Raw genomic sequence first — 18,158 nt, 5'->3', positions numbered from 1 at the left:
AGAGCTAATGCATCCATGGCAGCTTCTTGGATCTGGGGTTGCCTCTTAATACTGCTGCTGGTTGTTTAGGGCTCTGATTGCTTATTCTTTCACTTGCTAATGTTGGTGATTTCCATTTTTTAATAATCTGAATGTATTAAATATGCCACTAATTTATTTTCATTTCCCTCCTGTACTTGTGCAAAAGACGTTGGTTAGTAATATCTGTGTTTTGGCCAAGTTCAAATCAATGCCATTTGCCTATATGAAGAGAAGTGGGCACTTTCAGCTAAATTGCTGCAGAATAACAGGAAAAGATTTTGATCTAAACCTTTCATTTAATTACTCAGTTGCGAACAATGGATTGTTGAGTGTCAAAATTGAGGCAGTTTCAATTACTGGAACAATTATGGTTTAGAGGATTGTTGCTGGTAGGTTTACGAATTTATATTACAGCGACAGGCAAGTAATCCAGGTAATGGGCAGTGCAAGAGTCCATAAAGATGAAGGCAGCCAGACAGAGTGGGCTGAAATAAAACCTTCTGTGTTTTTATTTTTCCTCTTCACAAATGGGTATAATCAAAAAGCCAAGGTCTCAACAGAGTTTTCCATCTAACGTCCAAGATTTATGGGATGAAACTATAATCTGAAGTAAGAATGATTTTTTTTTTTTAAATGTGCACTTTTTTTTTTCTCCATATAGAGAATTACCCAAATCATAAACCCAAATCCTTATGATCTTATATCGTCAGGCTGTGATGCCCTTGCCCTATTGCTAAGGACCAGGTTTATTCTGATGTTTAAATGATGGCTGAAGGAAGTCCTGTGCTTTGTAAAAGGAGAGGTAGCCACTAAAAAATGGAAATTTCTTGTCTGTCAGCAGGCTGGGTGATGGTGTGGCATAATAATTTGTCCAAAGAAAACCTTTTGAACTGGTATCAATAAGGGTATGTTCTCTTGTCAACCTCGAGTTCCTTGCAGTATTCCTTTCCATCTAGTTGCATTTCATGCTGTTATATAATTTCTTCTAAAGTTATGTTGAAAGCAGATACAATATTAATACATTTAAGTGGTGCGCTGGGTAATCTGCTGTCTCTCGAGCTTAGTGCAAGTGGGTCTGCGTTGTAGGAAAAAGAAGGTGATTATTATAAATCCTCAGAAATGACAGCCCTTTGGGAAGTCTGCTGTCAGTGACTCATGTACATTTGATTCTCTGTGTTCTGGTCACATTCTGCCCTCCCTTTATAAAGGTACTCCCCAGAAGTAAACAAAAAGGGGCTTTGTAGGACTCCTCACCTTCAAACTGGTGCTTTGTTGTGTGTTTTTTAAAACGACTTGTGGACCAGGAGAGAAAGCTTTCACCATGCAGGAGGTTAGAAATGAGTTACAAAGGGGTGAAGAGAGCAGCACCTCAGGTGCTGAGCTGTAGTCCTCAGGTGACTCCAGGCCTGTGCCTCCTTGCTCCTGCTGTGCAGCAGAAGGATGCGGGTCTGGAGCAGCTCTTTATCCCATCTACCAAGGCTCCACAGGTGCCTTGGATATGCCCAGGCACAGGATGCCCATGTTTAGACACCCAAATTGCTCCCAAATGACCCCACAGCCCATGGTGAGAAGGGAAGCTGTGGCCCTTTGTGAAGGCTTTAATATTTCCACAGGGCACAGGGTCAAACTGATCATTTATGATAAAATACTTTTTTTAACCTCTTTTCAGCCTTCATCTGTTACAACTTATGCGAAAGGAGAAAAAAGTGTTTTCAATTAAAGGCTACTTATGTAACAACCCTGTTTTGAATGCTAATTCATGAATTACTGGGAGCTGACAGTGCTGCTTTTTAATTTTCCTCGGTCACTTCAGCACATAATTCTAATTGAAATCGTTTTTTGCTAATCTCTTTCATAAATGCTGAGAACTTTCTGACAAGTAAATTTCTGTCTTTCTGTATTTAATTTATGTTAAGAACAGTCCATTTTGTTGCATCAAAGTGTTTCAAAATTAAATATTTGTCTCCTTTTTTCTCCCTTCTAGCAGAAGTGCCACTGAAGGGTAACAGAAAAGATAATTTGTCTAACTTGTCTCTAAGTTTTCAACACTTTATCTTCACAGTTGGTCCAACATGGCCACAGCACTGATCTGACTTTACTGGATAGAAACGGAGAGGAAAATAAATGTTTCTTTGTAGTACTTTGACCTTAAAATACCACAAACACCATCCATCTTCTTGTGTTATTTGTGTTATTTTTCAATTGAATCACTCAGCACAGAGGGTCAAAAAGTCAGAGGCCACCATTTCTTCTCTTTGCTAGCAGGATAGAAAGCTTTGATAGGAGCAAGTGTTTGCTGTTTTTTCATTGTTTTGTTATGGGTTTTGTTTTTTTTTTTAATGTAATTTTAGTCTTTGGTAAGCACCAAGACTTTAGTTTCTATCTCAAGCGTTTAAAATTATACATTATTTGTTACAGAAAATACCACTTTCCACCCATCAAATTGCTTCTGTAATCAAATTGCTTCTGTTTTCTACACAGAAAAAAAGTCGGGTTTGCAGTCTATTTTTACTAAAAAACTTGATTTGCTGGCCCTATTCTTTTCTCATTGGTAGGAGTAGACCAAACTCCCCTCCCTGGTGGGAGGGGTATGCCTGTGCCCATTTGCTTCATAACAGGCTGACAAAGGTCTTGGGCTTTGGTCCAAGAACTGTACCTTCTGGGGTCACTCTTGAGTTCTGCCTAGCTGAAAAATGTACCAGTAGATGTTATGTTGTTATTTCCGAGTATTGAAGAGTGGTTGTGTGGGAATGACCACTGTGGGGTGGCAGTGTGGCAGTGTGTGGCACAGGTTTGTGCTGTGGGCAAAGGTGTTGGCTCTGCAGGCTTGTCCCCATGCTCATGAGCTGGGAAGGGGAGGCAATGTCATGTGAGAAGTGCTGAGTTAGACTGAGGGCAGGTCTTGCGCTTCTCCACTGCTGTGAAGGTCAGGACAGGCTTTTTTTTTGTTTTGTTTGTAACTATGGATAAAACTAGGGTTTGAAAAACATTTATAGTAAGAGAGCAAGAGCCACTGTGGAGTAGTCAATGGCCAGTTGTTGGTGTTTGCTGGGGACAAGTGTGTGAGTTTCCTGAGGTCTCACTTGGTCTCCTTTGATGTGTCCCTCCTTCTGTCTCTACTCCTCAGCTTAGGAAACATCTCCAATAAAAGTTCAATTGAGACTGCATGCTCCCACAGAGTTTTAGTTCAGATGAAAGTGATTTTGCTGATAAATTCCTTGAAACTCCAGAAATGTAAAGTGATTTTACCTGAAGGATAATTTATTATAGCTATGTTGCCCATTAGTTGAGATAATCTCCAGCAATGATGATGAACAGAGATGATCAGGGATTCTACTTTTAAAATATCTTTCTGACTAGAAAAGCAATTTGGGATCCACTTACATCTCAGTAATGAAAATTGGGTAAGGTAATAAGAGATTTCATTTTGTGAGTGAATTGACAATGCAAATATCAGGATTTTTAATTTAGGTTTAAGTGGAGTAATGGCTACTCATTCTGATGCATCATTAGTTATATTGCTTTTTAATGAGGGATTCACTTTTTTTCCCTGGTTAGCTCTAACACTGATAGCAAAGCCCAAGGAATGTGCAAATGTTTAGGGAGGTCTGTTGAATATGTGTCACTACACCATTTCAATTTTAAAAGAGAAGGAAAAGCAGTTTTCTTTCTATGGTGAAAAAATACACATTTGCTTTTAGTGCAAGGAAGATAAATAGTGCAGAGATGTGATTGGTAGCCTGTTGTAAAAAAACCCCAAGCTATTAGAGTAAGATACATTTCCAAATAACTTCTAGAAAATATAGAAGGAAAATTGCATTGAGTGGAGTGCTCATGAAAGGGGCTGGCTTTATGACAGGCAGTGGGAGGAAGAAGTTTACTCTGCCCATTCCTGACAAGGATGAATATAAATAATGGCAGGTGAAGACTCTTTTTGCCCTAGCAAACCCACTCTCTGCTCCAAACACCTCGTTTCTCCTCTGGATAGATCTCTGCTCAGCATTTTTATTTCTTAGATGTCTTCTTTTTCTTGTCCTATTTTTTCTCTCTTTTTCCTTTCTGGTTTTTAATTAAGAGCTTGTTTTGATGTTGATTGAACTCAGTGGGAATCTTTCCATCAAATTGAATGCATTAGGTCAGATTCATAATCAGCAGTCACTGAAACAATCTAACAATAGTTTTGTCACACACTAGTGCAGTCTTAAATGGGATTTGCTTTAAAAAAGCAAGAGAACTAATCCATTATAAACACTTGTTAGAGCAGAGTTTTGACTGTATCTGTGTATTTACCAACACAATTTCAACCAATTTAAGCCAAATTGAAATTAATGCAGACTTTTGCTCCAGGCAGGAGCACAGGGCAGTTAATTAAATCAATTTAAACTAGTGTATTTTTAGCGACAGCAGTGTGATACTGGGTGTTGTCTGGACTTGGGTTTGGTTGTCTCCCTTCCTTAGGTGGGAAAGCATTTTGACTTTCTGTGAGGACAAGCTGTAATGTAATGAAACACATGGGGAATCCTATGTAGACCAACCCATTCAGATTTGGGGGCAAGAGAGCAAGTTTCTGGGATGCAAACAGATGTTCACCAAATCTCTCTTTCTCAGGTGTGTTTCTAGACTTCTGGTGTCCCACAGTCATGTGGCATCTTGCAGGTCTCAGTGTGGTTTGCAAAAGTCTGAGTAATCCATGGCCTCTAAACTGCTGAGGCAACAAACACGCTTCTGGAGCAGAGACTTCAAGGAGATCTGCAACCTCTGAGGTCTCCAGCACAAAGATATAACCTCACATTTTGGCTCTGCTGTTTTATTCTGCCTTTCCCTTGGCCATGCAAGTGCCCCTCATCAGGGATGTCAGGGAAGAGTGCCTGAGCTCCTGAGCTGACAGCCTAAAGGAGTGAGTGGCAGAGTGTCAGGACCCCTCCAGGAGGTTGCCGTGTCCCCACGCACACACAAGAGTGGAGAAGAGGTTGCACACAGCAGGGCGGTGGACGCATAACCAGCCAAGGTGAAATCCTTTCAGGATAACCACCAAGAGACATCACATGCCTGGGACACTGCCAGTAAGCTAAGAATCCTCTCATCATCTTCCTTTGTGACCTGCTAACCTTTCTTTGAAATTATATACCTCCCAGGAATAGTGGTGGGAACTCAGTTTTTCAGCAGTCACTTTTCAGCTTCAGAAGGAGTTATCTCCTTCAGATCTCTCTCTCTCTCTGACTCTGTGTTGTGAAATGAGAAAGAAATATAGGCCACATCTTCTCGCTTTGTAAATTCAGGGGAATCCCAGACATCTGATATGCTGAACTCATTCTGTGTCACTTGGATCCATGTGAGACACAACAGTTCCCAGCAGATTGGGTCATACAGGACTAGCATCCATTTCTCATGATGGCTTTCTTCTGAACTGCCCTTCTCTTCATAGCTTATAAAATGAAAGCTGATAGGGTGAGGGCTCCAGAATGGTTGTTAAAGCACTGGGTCACTATAGAAATTTTAACCTAAGAAAACAACATTTTGAAATAAAACCAAAGCTGAATGTCAACTAAAACAGGCCATGTAGCTACAAGAAAATGTTTTTGACTGATAGAAAATGATGTATCCACTTAGAGTGCACCAATTCTTCTCTTTGAGGAGATCAAAATGAACTTCCAATATTTCCAGAGATCTGTGCACGGCAACAGTACCCAAAGTCTCTGTTATGTTCAGGCCTTTGGGTTACTGTGGGGTTTTATATACAATTGAGCCAATTTATGAGATTTCCTGTTAAATTTTATCGCTCCAATGACTTTTCTTTGGTTCTTTTGAAGTAGAAAACATCATTTCTGTAGCAAATGCAAGTCGAAAGTCATAATGGAGCATAAAAATCTGAAAGGTCATGATTTTTTAGCTTTAAAATAGAGGACAGTGCACTGCTTGATACTCTTAAAAATATGAAAAGTTAATGAGGACATTTATTGGTGATAAAGATAGAATCTTCTCCCAGGCCTTTGATTTTGGCTGCTTGTGTATTGGCTTTTTGTGGGTGTACTTTTATAAATGAGAAACACTTCTCATTCTTTGCATTTCAAGATCACAGAGAGCTAATAACACATGGCAGAAACTTTGTCCCAGGGAGATTATTCTGTACTCCTAACACGCAGTGCTGCTTCTCCCTTTGAGTGCAGACTATTGGTTGCATTTATCTGGTTTTTAGGGTCATATAGACTACCTTCGTTTATTTGACTATGTTTAAGACCTGTGGGTGCAAGCAAATTTGTAACCAAATAAGAAACTGTTCCTGTCAACACACATTTTGCAAGCTTAGGTGAATCATAGTAGCACTGTTTACAGACCCTTAATCTAGAAAATGTCTCCTGGTGTGGGTTTTTTTAGTGGTTTTTTGTTTGTTTGTTTGTTTTGTTTGTTTGCTTTGGATTTGTGTTTTTTTTTGCTAATTTTGATTTAATCTGAAGTCTTAAAAATATTTTTTTATGTGCATCTTATAAAATGTTTTTACTGAGCATGTAGGAACTTAAGTAAAACAAAAATGCCTTCCTGGTCTATCACTTTATGTAGCAGACCTTGAACAGTTCACCTCCAACTGCTTGCAGATGTTTTCTCTAGGACTGGACATGGAAAAAATATTTTATTACAATGTTCACTGTCACTGTTGGTGCAGGGAAAAGTAATGAGAACAGGTCAGGGGACAGATGTGGTCATGGGAAAAGCCAGGACAGCAGCAGGGGCACAGCTTTCTTTCTCTTCATTAATATGGACTGTTTCTGTTTTGCAGCAGTCCAGCACGGGGGACCTGAGGACTCTGAGGAAAGGATTGTCCCCGTACCACTCTGAGTCACAGCTCTCGTCACTGCCACAGTACCAAGATGCCCTGCAAAACGTAAGAGACGTTTCCTTACCTGTACAGACAGAGCCATGGGTTCCCCTAAAAGTGGGCATGGCTGGAGGGGGCAGGTGAAGATTACAGGGGAGCTCTCCCAAGTGAGTGTTTACCCTGAAACTGGTGTTGGAAACATGCAGCTAAAACCTGCAGCTGTTGAGAGGATGGGGAGCCCCTGGAACATTGATCTTTACCTGAATTTAGTTCATCAGCTTCCCAGCATGGGTTTTCAGTCAACTGACAGTCACTGTTGTGTATCTTTTAAAGCTAGGGTGAGTCTTGTTACACCTGCAGCTTCTTCTTGGTAAATGCCCTGTGCCTGCAGTAAAAAAGCTGGTTGTGGATGAAGCTTGCCAGGTGTCTGGCAGTGCATGGATAGGGTTGTTTAGTGAGTAAGGTTTTTCTGTATCACAAATGAGGTTTGTGTTTCCTAAGATTTGCCTGCATTGCTTCTCAAACAACAGAACAATCTTGACTAAAGCCTCTTCCAAAGGATGGATACGTGCTGCTGTGCCAGGGCTCCTCTTGCACCCATGTGCCAGGCATGGCTGAGGATCCTGAGCCCTGCCGCGTGATTGCCTTTCAGATGTTTCCCTCAGTGCTTGGGCCTCTACGTTTGCTTGGTGATATTGTTTTCCAGATTACAGGAAGAGTCTAGAAGCAGTCAGAAAGTCCTGCTAGGAGTGGGCTGTGAGTGCTATGAATGTGAGCAAAATCCTGATGGCAGCACAGCTGGAGAACCTCCCTGCTCCATGTCTGGGACACTGGTCAGCAGAGCTGCAGGTCCTGTAGGACCAGTCATACGTTGGCTGCTTGACTGGGAAAAAGTCATTCTGTAGATTTAGTGTATCTCTTACAGTTGTAAAGAAGAGCACAATAATACTTTAATAACAATTTAATAAAGTTTGTATAAATAAACTCCAGGTATGGAAGCAGATTCCCTTTCTGTCCCTGCTGAATGTCAGGATGGACGGAGATGCTTCAAGCAAAAAAAAAGGGGGATAAAAGTGTCCAAGTGAATATTCACTTTTATAGCTTTGTGCCCCCACGTATAAAGACAGGAGACTTTATAGGGAGTGCAGAGAGACTTGAACATGGAAATGTTTGTCTGGCTATGCCAGCCTTACCGTTTTGGAGATTTTACTTTGTTTCCTTGGTGCTTAGGCTTTTGATCCCCAGCTTTGTTCCAGGTGGGTGATGCTCACTCAGTCTGTGCTGGTTACCCCAAGGAGTGCTGCTATTCATGATTTTACATTTATCTTGTCAGTCAGGCTGGGATACATCCAGCAGCTCTCTGCAGAGGAGCTGTGCTGGGATGGGAGCTGGCAGGAGAGTTTTGTGCTTGAGCATTGACCCTCACAGCTCACTGGGGCTGTGTGAGGGCTGGCGGCAGATGGTCCTGCCTGCTGGAGCCCTTCCTGCCCACTTGTCCCTATTTTCTCTCCTTCCTAAAGGAAGAGATGGCACCTGGCATTTATGGAGAGGCCTGGGTGCTGTGTGACATTCATTTTCATCTGTCACCCTAGCTGTGTTCTGCCTTCTTTGCAGGAAGTTGATAGAGAAAAAACAAAAACAGCTTTGGATCCAAATCCACGTCATCTCAGATACTTACATAGCCATTTATTTACTTACTCCTGCCAAATCCCTTTGGTTTGTGGCTTGACATGATACACTGTTTTTGTGACAAAGGATAATGATCACAAATTCATGCAAATGTCTTTGAATGTCTTGAGCATGCCCAGGAGTGGACATTTAGATGTACCTGAGTTTCTCTGTGGCTTTTTTTTATAGACAGCAGGCATGAGTTTGTGAGAAATCATTTCTCTTTGTGCTGGCACAACCTTCATGTGGGTGAGTGATGGACAATTGGTGTCAGCTTTAAAGCTGTCACATCCGTTCAGGGTTTCATCATCAGCACTGCCCGTGCAACTCTTTGGGGAAGTCCCTCAGCACATCCCTCACTGTCACACAGGTTACAAGCAGGCATCACTCCAGCTCTCCAGGGCCCTGAGGTACCCCAGTTAATGACACAGCTGGGTGTTTCTAATGGGCTCTGGATCAGGAACACAAGTGCACACTCAAGCTGCAGAAGCAAAGGACACTCACAGTTGCAGTCTGTGCATTGTGCATCATGCACATGGGGAATTACAGATTTGCTCTGTAGTCTGCATTGGTTACCAAATATCCAGCGGTCCTGTGGCTCAGTCTGGCCTACAAGACACTGGCCTTTGCAAGGGAAGGTGTGATATGTATGTTAGCTTGAACTGAGAGCAGGTGAATCTCCTCAGCTCTGGGAACTGCCACCCAGAGTCGTTTCATGGTGTACCAGAGGCTCCCTGTGTCCTTTGGGAGGTGAGGGTGATTTCCTCTGCATCCTCCGCATGAGAGGAGGCAGCAACAAGCTCCTGATGGGATCTGCCATTTCCCTGGGATGAGACTAAGCTGGATAGGCTGGCTTCATTTTTCCCATTGCCAACAGCCTCATGTAAATTCCCATTGCTCAGTCTCATGTAAGTTGATGTCCCAGGCACGAGAGCTGTTTTTGAGGTAGCTGTAAGCTGTGCACTGCTGAGGACTCTGTGGCCTGCCTGGCATCTGGGCATCATGGTTTAACTACAGCTGGCAACTAAACCCCACACAGCTGCTTGCTCACTCCCCCCACATCCAGGTGGACATCCAAGACCCCTGCAGCACAGCTGAGGATGAATGTGGGGGCTGAGGCACGGCCCAGAGCTTTCACCTCTCTCTTTTCTTTGGCCTCTTCATGGGTGCTCTGGCTGCCACGTGTACACATGTTCCCTGCAGACCTGTACCTGCCCGCTGCCCTGTGGCTGTGCCACAGGCCCATCTCAGTGCCCAGGCATGAGTAGGTGACCTGAGGGCTGCTTATGTTCCTATGGCTGAAGGTGCCATCACCTCGAGAAGCTCATAAACCAGCTGCCTGCAGGAACCATTTATCCACAGTGTTTAAGAACACAAACCAGCTTGTTACTAGCTGTCACAGCTAGTCTGGCTGGCCTAGACTTAAAATCTGTGAGCAGTGTTCATGTGATTTATAATGGGAATCCTGCCTTTGGTGGGAGTAACTTCAGAGATTTGTAATGGAAATACTAAGGCTAGTGTGGATGGAGTGTGGGTGAAAAGTGTGTGTGAAAACACCAGCAAGAATTCTAGAGGAAGGGGTGCTTTGGCCTGTGCTGATGGCCAAAGACGTGACTGGCAGCAAACAAATGGATAAACACCACAGGATGTGTGGTTTGCGTCAGGACTGGGAGGTCTGTGCTGTGATAAGGCCACAGCACAGATGGCTCATCAGCAGAGGACTTGTTCCCTGATAACGGGAGCAATGTCACACCATGATTTTTCTTCCTGTAGTTCCAAGAGGAAGGATTAGATAAGGTGACCAAAATGATGTAAAGGAGGCAACAAGGCAGCAGCTTTCCTAGGGGTTTTTGGAGGGTGAGTAAGCAAGATGCTGAGATAAAGATCAGCCTGTAATAACTACTGGCTCCTAAGGCATGTGAAAAATGTGTCCCAGAACCCAGTTCTTTGCTGTCAATGAGGAGGGATGCCAGGACTGTCATTAGGACTTGCTAGTGGGTGTCCCTTGCCCTCTGTGCCACACACGGTAACCCTGACCACCTTTTGGTGAACATGTCAGTGTGTGTTTGTAGGTGCATGGGTGTGAGTGACATGTTAAAATAATCATCACCTTCCCCTTCCTTAAGGTTCTGTACTGAGTTTGTAGCATTCCCTTGCTGAGGAGCAGGAGCTCCTAGAGGTTCCCCATCTGGGTGCAGGAGGATGTGTCTGCTGGTGCCACGGGTGGTGACTGGAGAAAGGGACCTGTGCTCATCCAGGATCTGGAACTGGGAATCCCTAGGGAAAGTACCTGCAGATACACTCTGTGAGAGCTGAGACAAGCTCTCTCTTTTTGAGAAGACAATGCTGATGGTGCCAATACCCAGCTTTTATGTATTCTCCTGAGGACTACAGTAAGTATCTCCAGATAAAAGTGATACTTCTGTTAGAGTGTTCAAAACTGCTTCTCTCAGGAGTCTGTATAGACTACAGACCAGGCTGGGGAGACACAATTTCTTTTTCACCTCTAAATCTATTCCAAAACCACCAAGGTCCATAGGAAAATGCAAAGAAGTAGTAGTGTGGTTACGCAGTGGAGAGCACTGAACTTAGAGAGCTGCTGAGTCTCTGTCTTCCTGACACTGTCTCTGATTGTATTTTTCTCCAGTGTCCACTTCTTGCAGGATGCAAAGCCTGGGAGATACCTCTGGCTACAGCACCAGCCCCTCCCCTCGAATCCCACCATACTGTCACAATGAGTCACGTTTTGTACCTCTGCCTTGCAGAGATACTTGGGGGAGGTGTATTTCATTTTGCCATATGGCACACGTGCTATTACAAAAACAAGCCCAAATGTTTGTGGTCTGTAGGTGTAAAGAGAAGCCATTAGATGGAGTGGGAAGGGATGATGAGTCCTTGGCTGAAGCGCTGGCTATCTGCTGAGCCTGTGAGCACAGTGGTGAGGAGAGGTGATGTGACAGGCCATAGTAGCTAAACCCCAGCCCCAGTGACAGTCCTGTCTCTGCCTTTTGGCCAGAAAGACTGTGGTCTCCATCCTGATCTGTACAAGGGCTAAGGCAGAAGAAAAGCGAGAAGGTAACTCGATATCTCTCCCTCAGCTCCCTGCAGGGGAAGGACCAAGCTGGCCCCTGAACCAACCTGGTATAGGCAAGGACATGTAGCTGTGGCCCAAGCCTGGTCTTGGGTCTCAGTGGGGAACCCAGAGCAAGTCTTGCAGTCCCTCTTGTGGTCCCTCCTCAGCCTGCATTGGAGGAAATCTATTCCTCTCAGGGAGAAGAACTGGATCAACCTCTTAAAGCCAACCTGATTTTTAAAATTAAGCTTGAAATGGCAAAAGATCACCACACTGTTCTCATTGTGGTGTCCTGAAGATGTTCCCCTGTCTCCTCTGCACCTAAAGGAGTCAGGGGCACTGATGTCCCTGCAGACTCACCTGGTGCACTGGGGACCTTAGCAGGGCCCCAAGGTGTCCCAGCACAACAACCCCTCCACTGCCAGCAAGGAGCCCCCAGCCCCTCATAGTGCTGCATGAAGTCCCTGGGCAGCGGGATCCCTGGCTGCCTGGTGCCAGTGCCCAGATGCATTTTCGGCATCTCATGGCCTCTCAAAATGCCTTCAGCCCCTTGTGTTGCTCCAGAAGGCCATCCTGTGCAGTGCCCTGATGGTCCCCTGCCTTCTCCTATCCCTGCACCCCATCCCCCGTAGCTGTCAGGTGAGCTGAGTGCAGCTGGTGTTTGTCAGAGGATGACTCTAGGCTGGTTTCTCACCTTCCCACATCAGTGATGGCCATGGTCCCTTTTTAGGCAGGGGGAAGCAATGATTGAGAGAAGCGTGAGAAGCGTGGCAGAAGGCACCTTCTTCCCACTGGCTTCACCGATACCACCAGGATGTTATTGAGCAGACAAAAAGAGAAGTTCAAGGCAGCTGATCTGCTGCTGCAGCTACAGTAGCTGTGGAAGAGAAAGTAAAATGAAAGGTTTGTTGGGATTTATGGCCCTGAGAGTGCTATGATGAAGCTTCAGGATGTGTTACCAGCAGCTGAGAACAAACCAATCCATTTTTGAAGGCAGCTGCCCTTCATCTGCTGCTATTGCAGAGGCTCTGAGCAGTGGGTGGCTTTTTTCCCCATGGCAGCCAACCAGCACAAAGTTTGGCAATGACTAAGTTTGGGGATTTGATGAGCAAAAGAGGCACTGACAGGCCGTGCCTATAATCCGTCCTTACAGGTAACCACAGGAGGCAAGAAAAATTCCTCTCCTTTGAGGATCTCTGTAGGTTCTCATGCTCATTTTTCATGTACCTTTGCGTCAGGCTGGCAATGGGTTGGGGGAGAGGCAGAGGCACAACAGAGCCTTGCTCTGTCTCAGGACTGGAGGGGCAGCCAGGCTGAAATGGAGACCTGAGGGGCCATACAGATGTGCACAGGTATCCTCCACACCTGCATGCATCATCTACCCACACAGAGGCTTTCACCTGCATCATCCCCAAATCAGATTTGCTTCAAAATCATGAAAGTCTTAAAAATGCCCACCGTTTCCTTCTGAACACAAATGTGCTTGATGTTCCTTTATCAAAAGTAGTAACACCTCTCAAAATCCTTACGCTGACAGTGCCCCTGTGAGTCAGTCAGAGTTAGTGCACTTGTCTGCTGGTACAGCGTGGACTTGCTCTGTCCGGACAGACTTGTTCTGTTTGCTTGTGTCAGGTGGTTATGGGCTGAAACTCCGCATATGTCATGTTGGTAAGGCTTTCACAGTCCGAGGGGGCAGCTGAAGCTGTCGCTGGTGTTTTTTACCAGGGTGCAGCCGTCCCAGCTGCCCAGTGCTGTAACCAGCCCGTAGAGTGATCACTCCCCTCTCCCCCACCGCTGCCGGAGGAGGCTGACTCACCGGCTCTGCATGCTCCAAGGAGTCTCCCGAGTCTGGAGCTGCGATCAGCTCAGTTCTGAGAAAAGACACCCTTCCTGTTTGTAATGACATCCAGTTGCAAACAATGTCCTGACTTTGTTTTTCTGTTCGGGGCAGTCCCTGAAATCTTCCCTTCCCTTTGGTGCCCCAGCACAACCCGTACAGCCAGTGCTGTGTCATGCCTGCCGGGGAGAGAAGCCGTTCTTTTGTTGGATGTCTGTGATGTTTGCTGAGAAAGCAATGAAACAGTTAAATTGTTTCTTTATTAATCATAAAGTGCCATGTAAGTCCTTTTTATTACTTAAGTAGACATCCATGCATGCTGGGAACATCATGAAGATGCAGGAGGAGGTGGCTGAGACACACAGACAGGCTCCTGTGTGGAGTCAGCAGTTAATTCATGGATTTGAATGTTTACATGACCAGCTGCTCTCTATGATTAAAGGCAGCAAATTAAGTAATGCCAAAGGAGATTATCATCTGCAATAAAGTCCCTTGATTTGATAAGGAAGATGCTAATACAGAGTCCTGATGGCTCTGCACTCACTCCCTGTCAGTGGCCAGGACCTGTGCTGCGCTGGAGAGCTGTGTCTGTCTGAGGAATCTTCCGCAGGTTCCTTCTCCTGTGCCCCGTGGCAGGGTGTCAAGTGCTCGCAGCTGTGGGGAAGTTTACATGTGTCTTTGGGAACGTAGGACTGTGCAGCCATTTAAGTGCCCAAGAAGGGAGCTGGTGGTTCAATTTGAGCTGGATGCTGGCAGGCTTTGTGCACGGTAGGCATGGAATAACAACAGCCAAGCGGCATCACTGCTCTGGATCGGATGATGATGGAAGCCAGGCAGACAGGACACATAAGGGTGCTCCCTGGCCCCAGTGAGGGTGTCCCATGCTCAGATATCAGAGGTCTGGCATCATCTGTATCAGGGTGGTAGAAGGCTGTGCGTTACATGGTGTGGTTTGCAGAGGATCCAGCACTGGTCGCTTCTTTCTGCCTCCAGGAAATCTTCTTGTAGCCAGCAGGGAACCCCTGGGGCTGCTACCAGAGTGCCACCAGGTAGCCTTGTCCCTGCGGGGCCATGAGAGGAGCTGGGCTCCCTTAGGAGCATGAGAAGATGCAGCAGGGAGGGAAGGGATGTGGAAGGAAGGGAGGGTGAAATGTCAGCCTGGAGTCATGTCACGCTTCAGCGTGGCACCGGCGCTTTGTTTCAACCATTAACCCCTCTGCAGCTGCGGGGCAGTGGAGCACGGGAAATGTGGCCTGGGATGCAAAACAATGAGGGGAGCCAGGGAATTTCTCAGGCTGGTGATAACAGGGTTTTTTTTGTGTGAGTGATCACCCAGGAGTGCCACTGTCTTTGTGTGAAAGGAGGTTTCTTGTTCTGAATGGACCATGAGTCCATGTGAGCCCAGTGCTTGCCCTTGGTGCTGCCTGTGCTACTCTTCTGATGGGGACACCATGCTTCAGGGTTTTGGTGCGTTCCCTGCCTTCCCTTCTCCCATGACAGTGTCCTTGTGCTCTCAGTCCTTGGTTTTCCTGCTGGTTTTCCCCGTCTGCCCCCAGCATTGCCTCTCTGGAGCTGCTCCAGGCACTTCCTTAAACTTCTAGCCACCAGTGCCATTCACAAAACCAGTATGTGCTGGGCACCCTGTTCCGTCGATGTGCCAGGACTGGGGTGCCAGACACAGCACCTTTCCATGGTACTACCTGGCTCTGCCACCCACTTTCCATGAACTGTGGGCACATTACTGCCTCCTGCTTGTCTCTTAACAGTTCCTAATTTGCAGAGTGGCATGGACACCTTTATTTATTTAAAACACCTGGATGGTGACAGGTACTAAGGAAGGGTCCAAGCATAATTCAAACCTGGGTAAGCAGGCTGCAAACAAAACCACTGTGAGATAAATAGATGTGCCTGGGAATTTTATTGTGAGCTGTCTGACAGTGCCTGATGTAATGTAATTTTCTGTGTTCTGTCTCGACAATAAAAACTTCACAGTGTCTGATATGACTCCATTTAGCTTTAATGTTGTCTGATGTATGCCATTAGAAAAGTGTGTCTTATTTAATTGGGTTTGAATTCAAAATGCTTGTTTTTTGAAATGGTAGACAAAAATTACTAGAAGGTAAGAGAAGAAGTGAGGTTCAGAAGCATTAATATTTGCTCATATGTTCTGTGTTGGTCTGAAGCATCCTCAGTGCCTAGGCTGTGCCTGCTGGCTGGAGTAAAAACAGCATAATGTTCTCCTCTGGGTTTTGAAACTTAGTCTTTTGCAGTCTTTCTGCCGATCAGGAATAGCTCTCTTGGAGGTGAGGTAGGAAAGGGTGTCATTAAAAGACAGAATATAATTGAGCAAAAAGAGATTGAAAACTTGGAAGGACCAAGGTCTCATGTCTTTTCAGATCCCTGGAGGAATCAAGGAGAAATTGTTTATCACAATTTCTTTGTCATTTTTTTTAAATTTCTGATCCAAAACCTCTAAAAGAGCAGACACCTGTTGTCCCCAGTTAGGCTCTTTTCTTCTTGGGTTCCAAAGCATTCCCACTGTTATTAAGAGATGTTCGTATTTTAAGCCTTACTTTACCTCTGTGGAGGTGTGTCATTATCAGGATTTCACAGCGTGCCCTATTGCAGAGAGTCTTATTAATTTTGGTCCTCCAAACACACAGGAATGGAGTATCCATGGCAGTGCTTGTCAGCATCTGTGTGGGACCACATGCCATGCAGCCAGATAGAGCCAGCAAAGACTCATTAGGCAACTTGGTCTTAGGCACTGGTAATGACATCGTGGCGTGACACAGAGCAGCAGATGTTTGCCAGCACCTGCAAGTTGAGGCCTCTGCTCTTCATTTTTCTGGTGTCAGATTGGAAAGGATCATTGGCAGTATTGTGAGTATTTCTCACATTAGCACTATTGCTTTACTGATGGTTTTTGGGTTCTTGGCTGGGGCAGTGAATGGGGCTACTTTGATTTGCTTTGTTTTCTGCTTTGTATTGGAGGGTGTCAGTGTGTCAAGCATCATTTTAACAACAGACAACTGGGGAACTTATCCCCTGTGTGTAGCATATTGCTTCAAGGATGCTCTGGCACTAGAGACTGCAGAGTTTCTCTCTCTTTTCTTAGTCAATTATACAGCTGGACTGTGAATCTCCATACAGACTTGGAGACAAGCCCTGCAGGCTCCAGAGAGAGGTTTCTGGGAGGGTCTCAGGTAGAATTGAGCTTCTCTGGGGGATCTGTGGTTTGGGTGTGCATGACGTGGGGTGGGTGAGATGGGGAGGGGACTGGTGCCATGTGGGAACAGTAAGCTCTGAGAAGTGTATTGGTCCCATCACTGATACCAGCAAATATTCAGCACTGATCTGTTTGAAATGGAGGAGCAGGTGAGGGCTGAAAAGGAAATGTGTCCCTTGGTGCTTCAGTACTGCTGTCTGCACAGAGAAAGCAGAGAAATAGCTCTTGTTGTGGTTTTCCCAGTGGAAAAGGGTCGGGGTATGGGGGTACTTGGCACTGTCCTCCCTTGAGGGACGCAAAGAGCTTCACCAGGACCCTCTCAGGATACTGCAGTCCCAGAACCATCCTGGCAGCAGAGATATGGCTGTTCTTTCCAGGGCTGAACTCGTCAGAGATCCATGCCACAGAGATCTCAAATATTCTGAGCAGCCACAGTGGTTTGGAGAGAAGCAAAAACACCAACTTGCTGAGCAAGCATAGGATGGGTCACACACATCTCCACAGCCTCTGGTTCCCTAGGACTTCTGCTTCTTAAGGATGTATCTTGGAGAACTATCTCTGGGTCTCAGAGGTGCAGTGGTCAATAGACCCTGTGCACAGGGAAGAAAGGTGCTTCTTGCAAGCACCTGGGAACTCAGAGACAAAACCTAGACCCCCTCTCCTTAATTAGACTGGTAATCTCACCGCTGGGCAGCTCTTCCTTTTGGTGGGGTGACTGGCTGTGGATGGAGCTGAAAGTGGTATGCTATTTCTCAACATCTTTACTATAAATATTAAAGGCATTTTTGGTGACTTCTGAGCTGTCTTGTAGCACCATTCATTCATATAATTCTGTGATGCCTCAGCTACATATCTGAGGATGAAGAGTGAACCACCTCTGAGCTACCAAACACTTTGAAAACCTGGCAAGTGGAAAAGCCATATGTCCATTTAATACAAAGACTGCATGCTCGACAAAACCAGACAGGGAGAGGAAACTGAGAGTGATGCATGCCTCAAAACACACCATACTGCTTTTTGCCTATATGGACAATTTCTGCTTCTTAGGATGTATCCAGATTAACCTTGCTATTATTGTCTGCCAGGGTGCTGAGTCAGTTGTGTTCCTATGTCTGTGAAAATGTCAGCTGTAGAGAACAGGAAGGGCATGGGTTTCTGCAGTGGTGGAGGTCCTCAGATTAGCTGAGTTAGAGTGCTGGGGTGCAGTTCTGGGAATTCTTGCTTACAGTTTCCAAATGCATCTGTTCTAGGCATGAGGAGTCTCCTCCATTTGTGCAATTTTACTTACTACTTTGACACTGACTACGTGAGATTTTCCCTGCCCTCCTTCCAATCTCCTATCTCCAATCTCTGTTTCCCTCTCTCCTGCATTTCACCTTGATGGGTTTCCTGCTTGGTAAAATACACATCCTCCTCTTCCTTCCCATTCCCTCCCTTCTCCCACTGTTGGCAGTTTTCCAATATAGCAACCTTGACCTTATCTCTAATTCCTTCCATTTCCTCCCCTTCAGCTAAC

General features: G+C 45.4%; 1 protein-coding gene across 1 annotated transcript in view; it reads left to right on the top strand.

The window, feature by feature from the left end:
• The window catches only part of CCDC85C (coiled-coil domain containing 85C), a 110,002-nt gene that overhangs the window by 76,573 nt on the left and 15,271 nt on the right, over nucleotides 1-18,158 (top strand). The window contains exon 3 of the mRNA XM_069018233.1: nucleotides 6,797-6,901. Coding sequence (XP_068874334.1) covers nucleotides 6,797-6,901 — 105 coding nt within the window. The remainder of the gene's footprint in view (nucleotides 1-6,796; nucleotides 6,902-18,158) is intronic.

This window comes from Aphelocoma coerulescens, chromosome 5 (genome assembly GCF_041296385.1).
Source record: "Aphelocoma coerulescens isolate FSJ_1873_10779 chromosome 5, UR_Acoe_1.0, whole genome shotgun sequence".
Lineage (NCBI taxonomy): Eukaryota > Metazoa > Chordata > Aves > Passeriformes > Corvidae > Aphelocoma > Aphelocoma coerulescens.
Note: the sequence above shows the minus strand (reverse complement) of the source record. Positions and strands in the feature narration are given on the sequence as shown.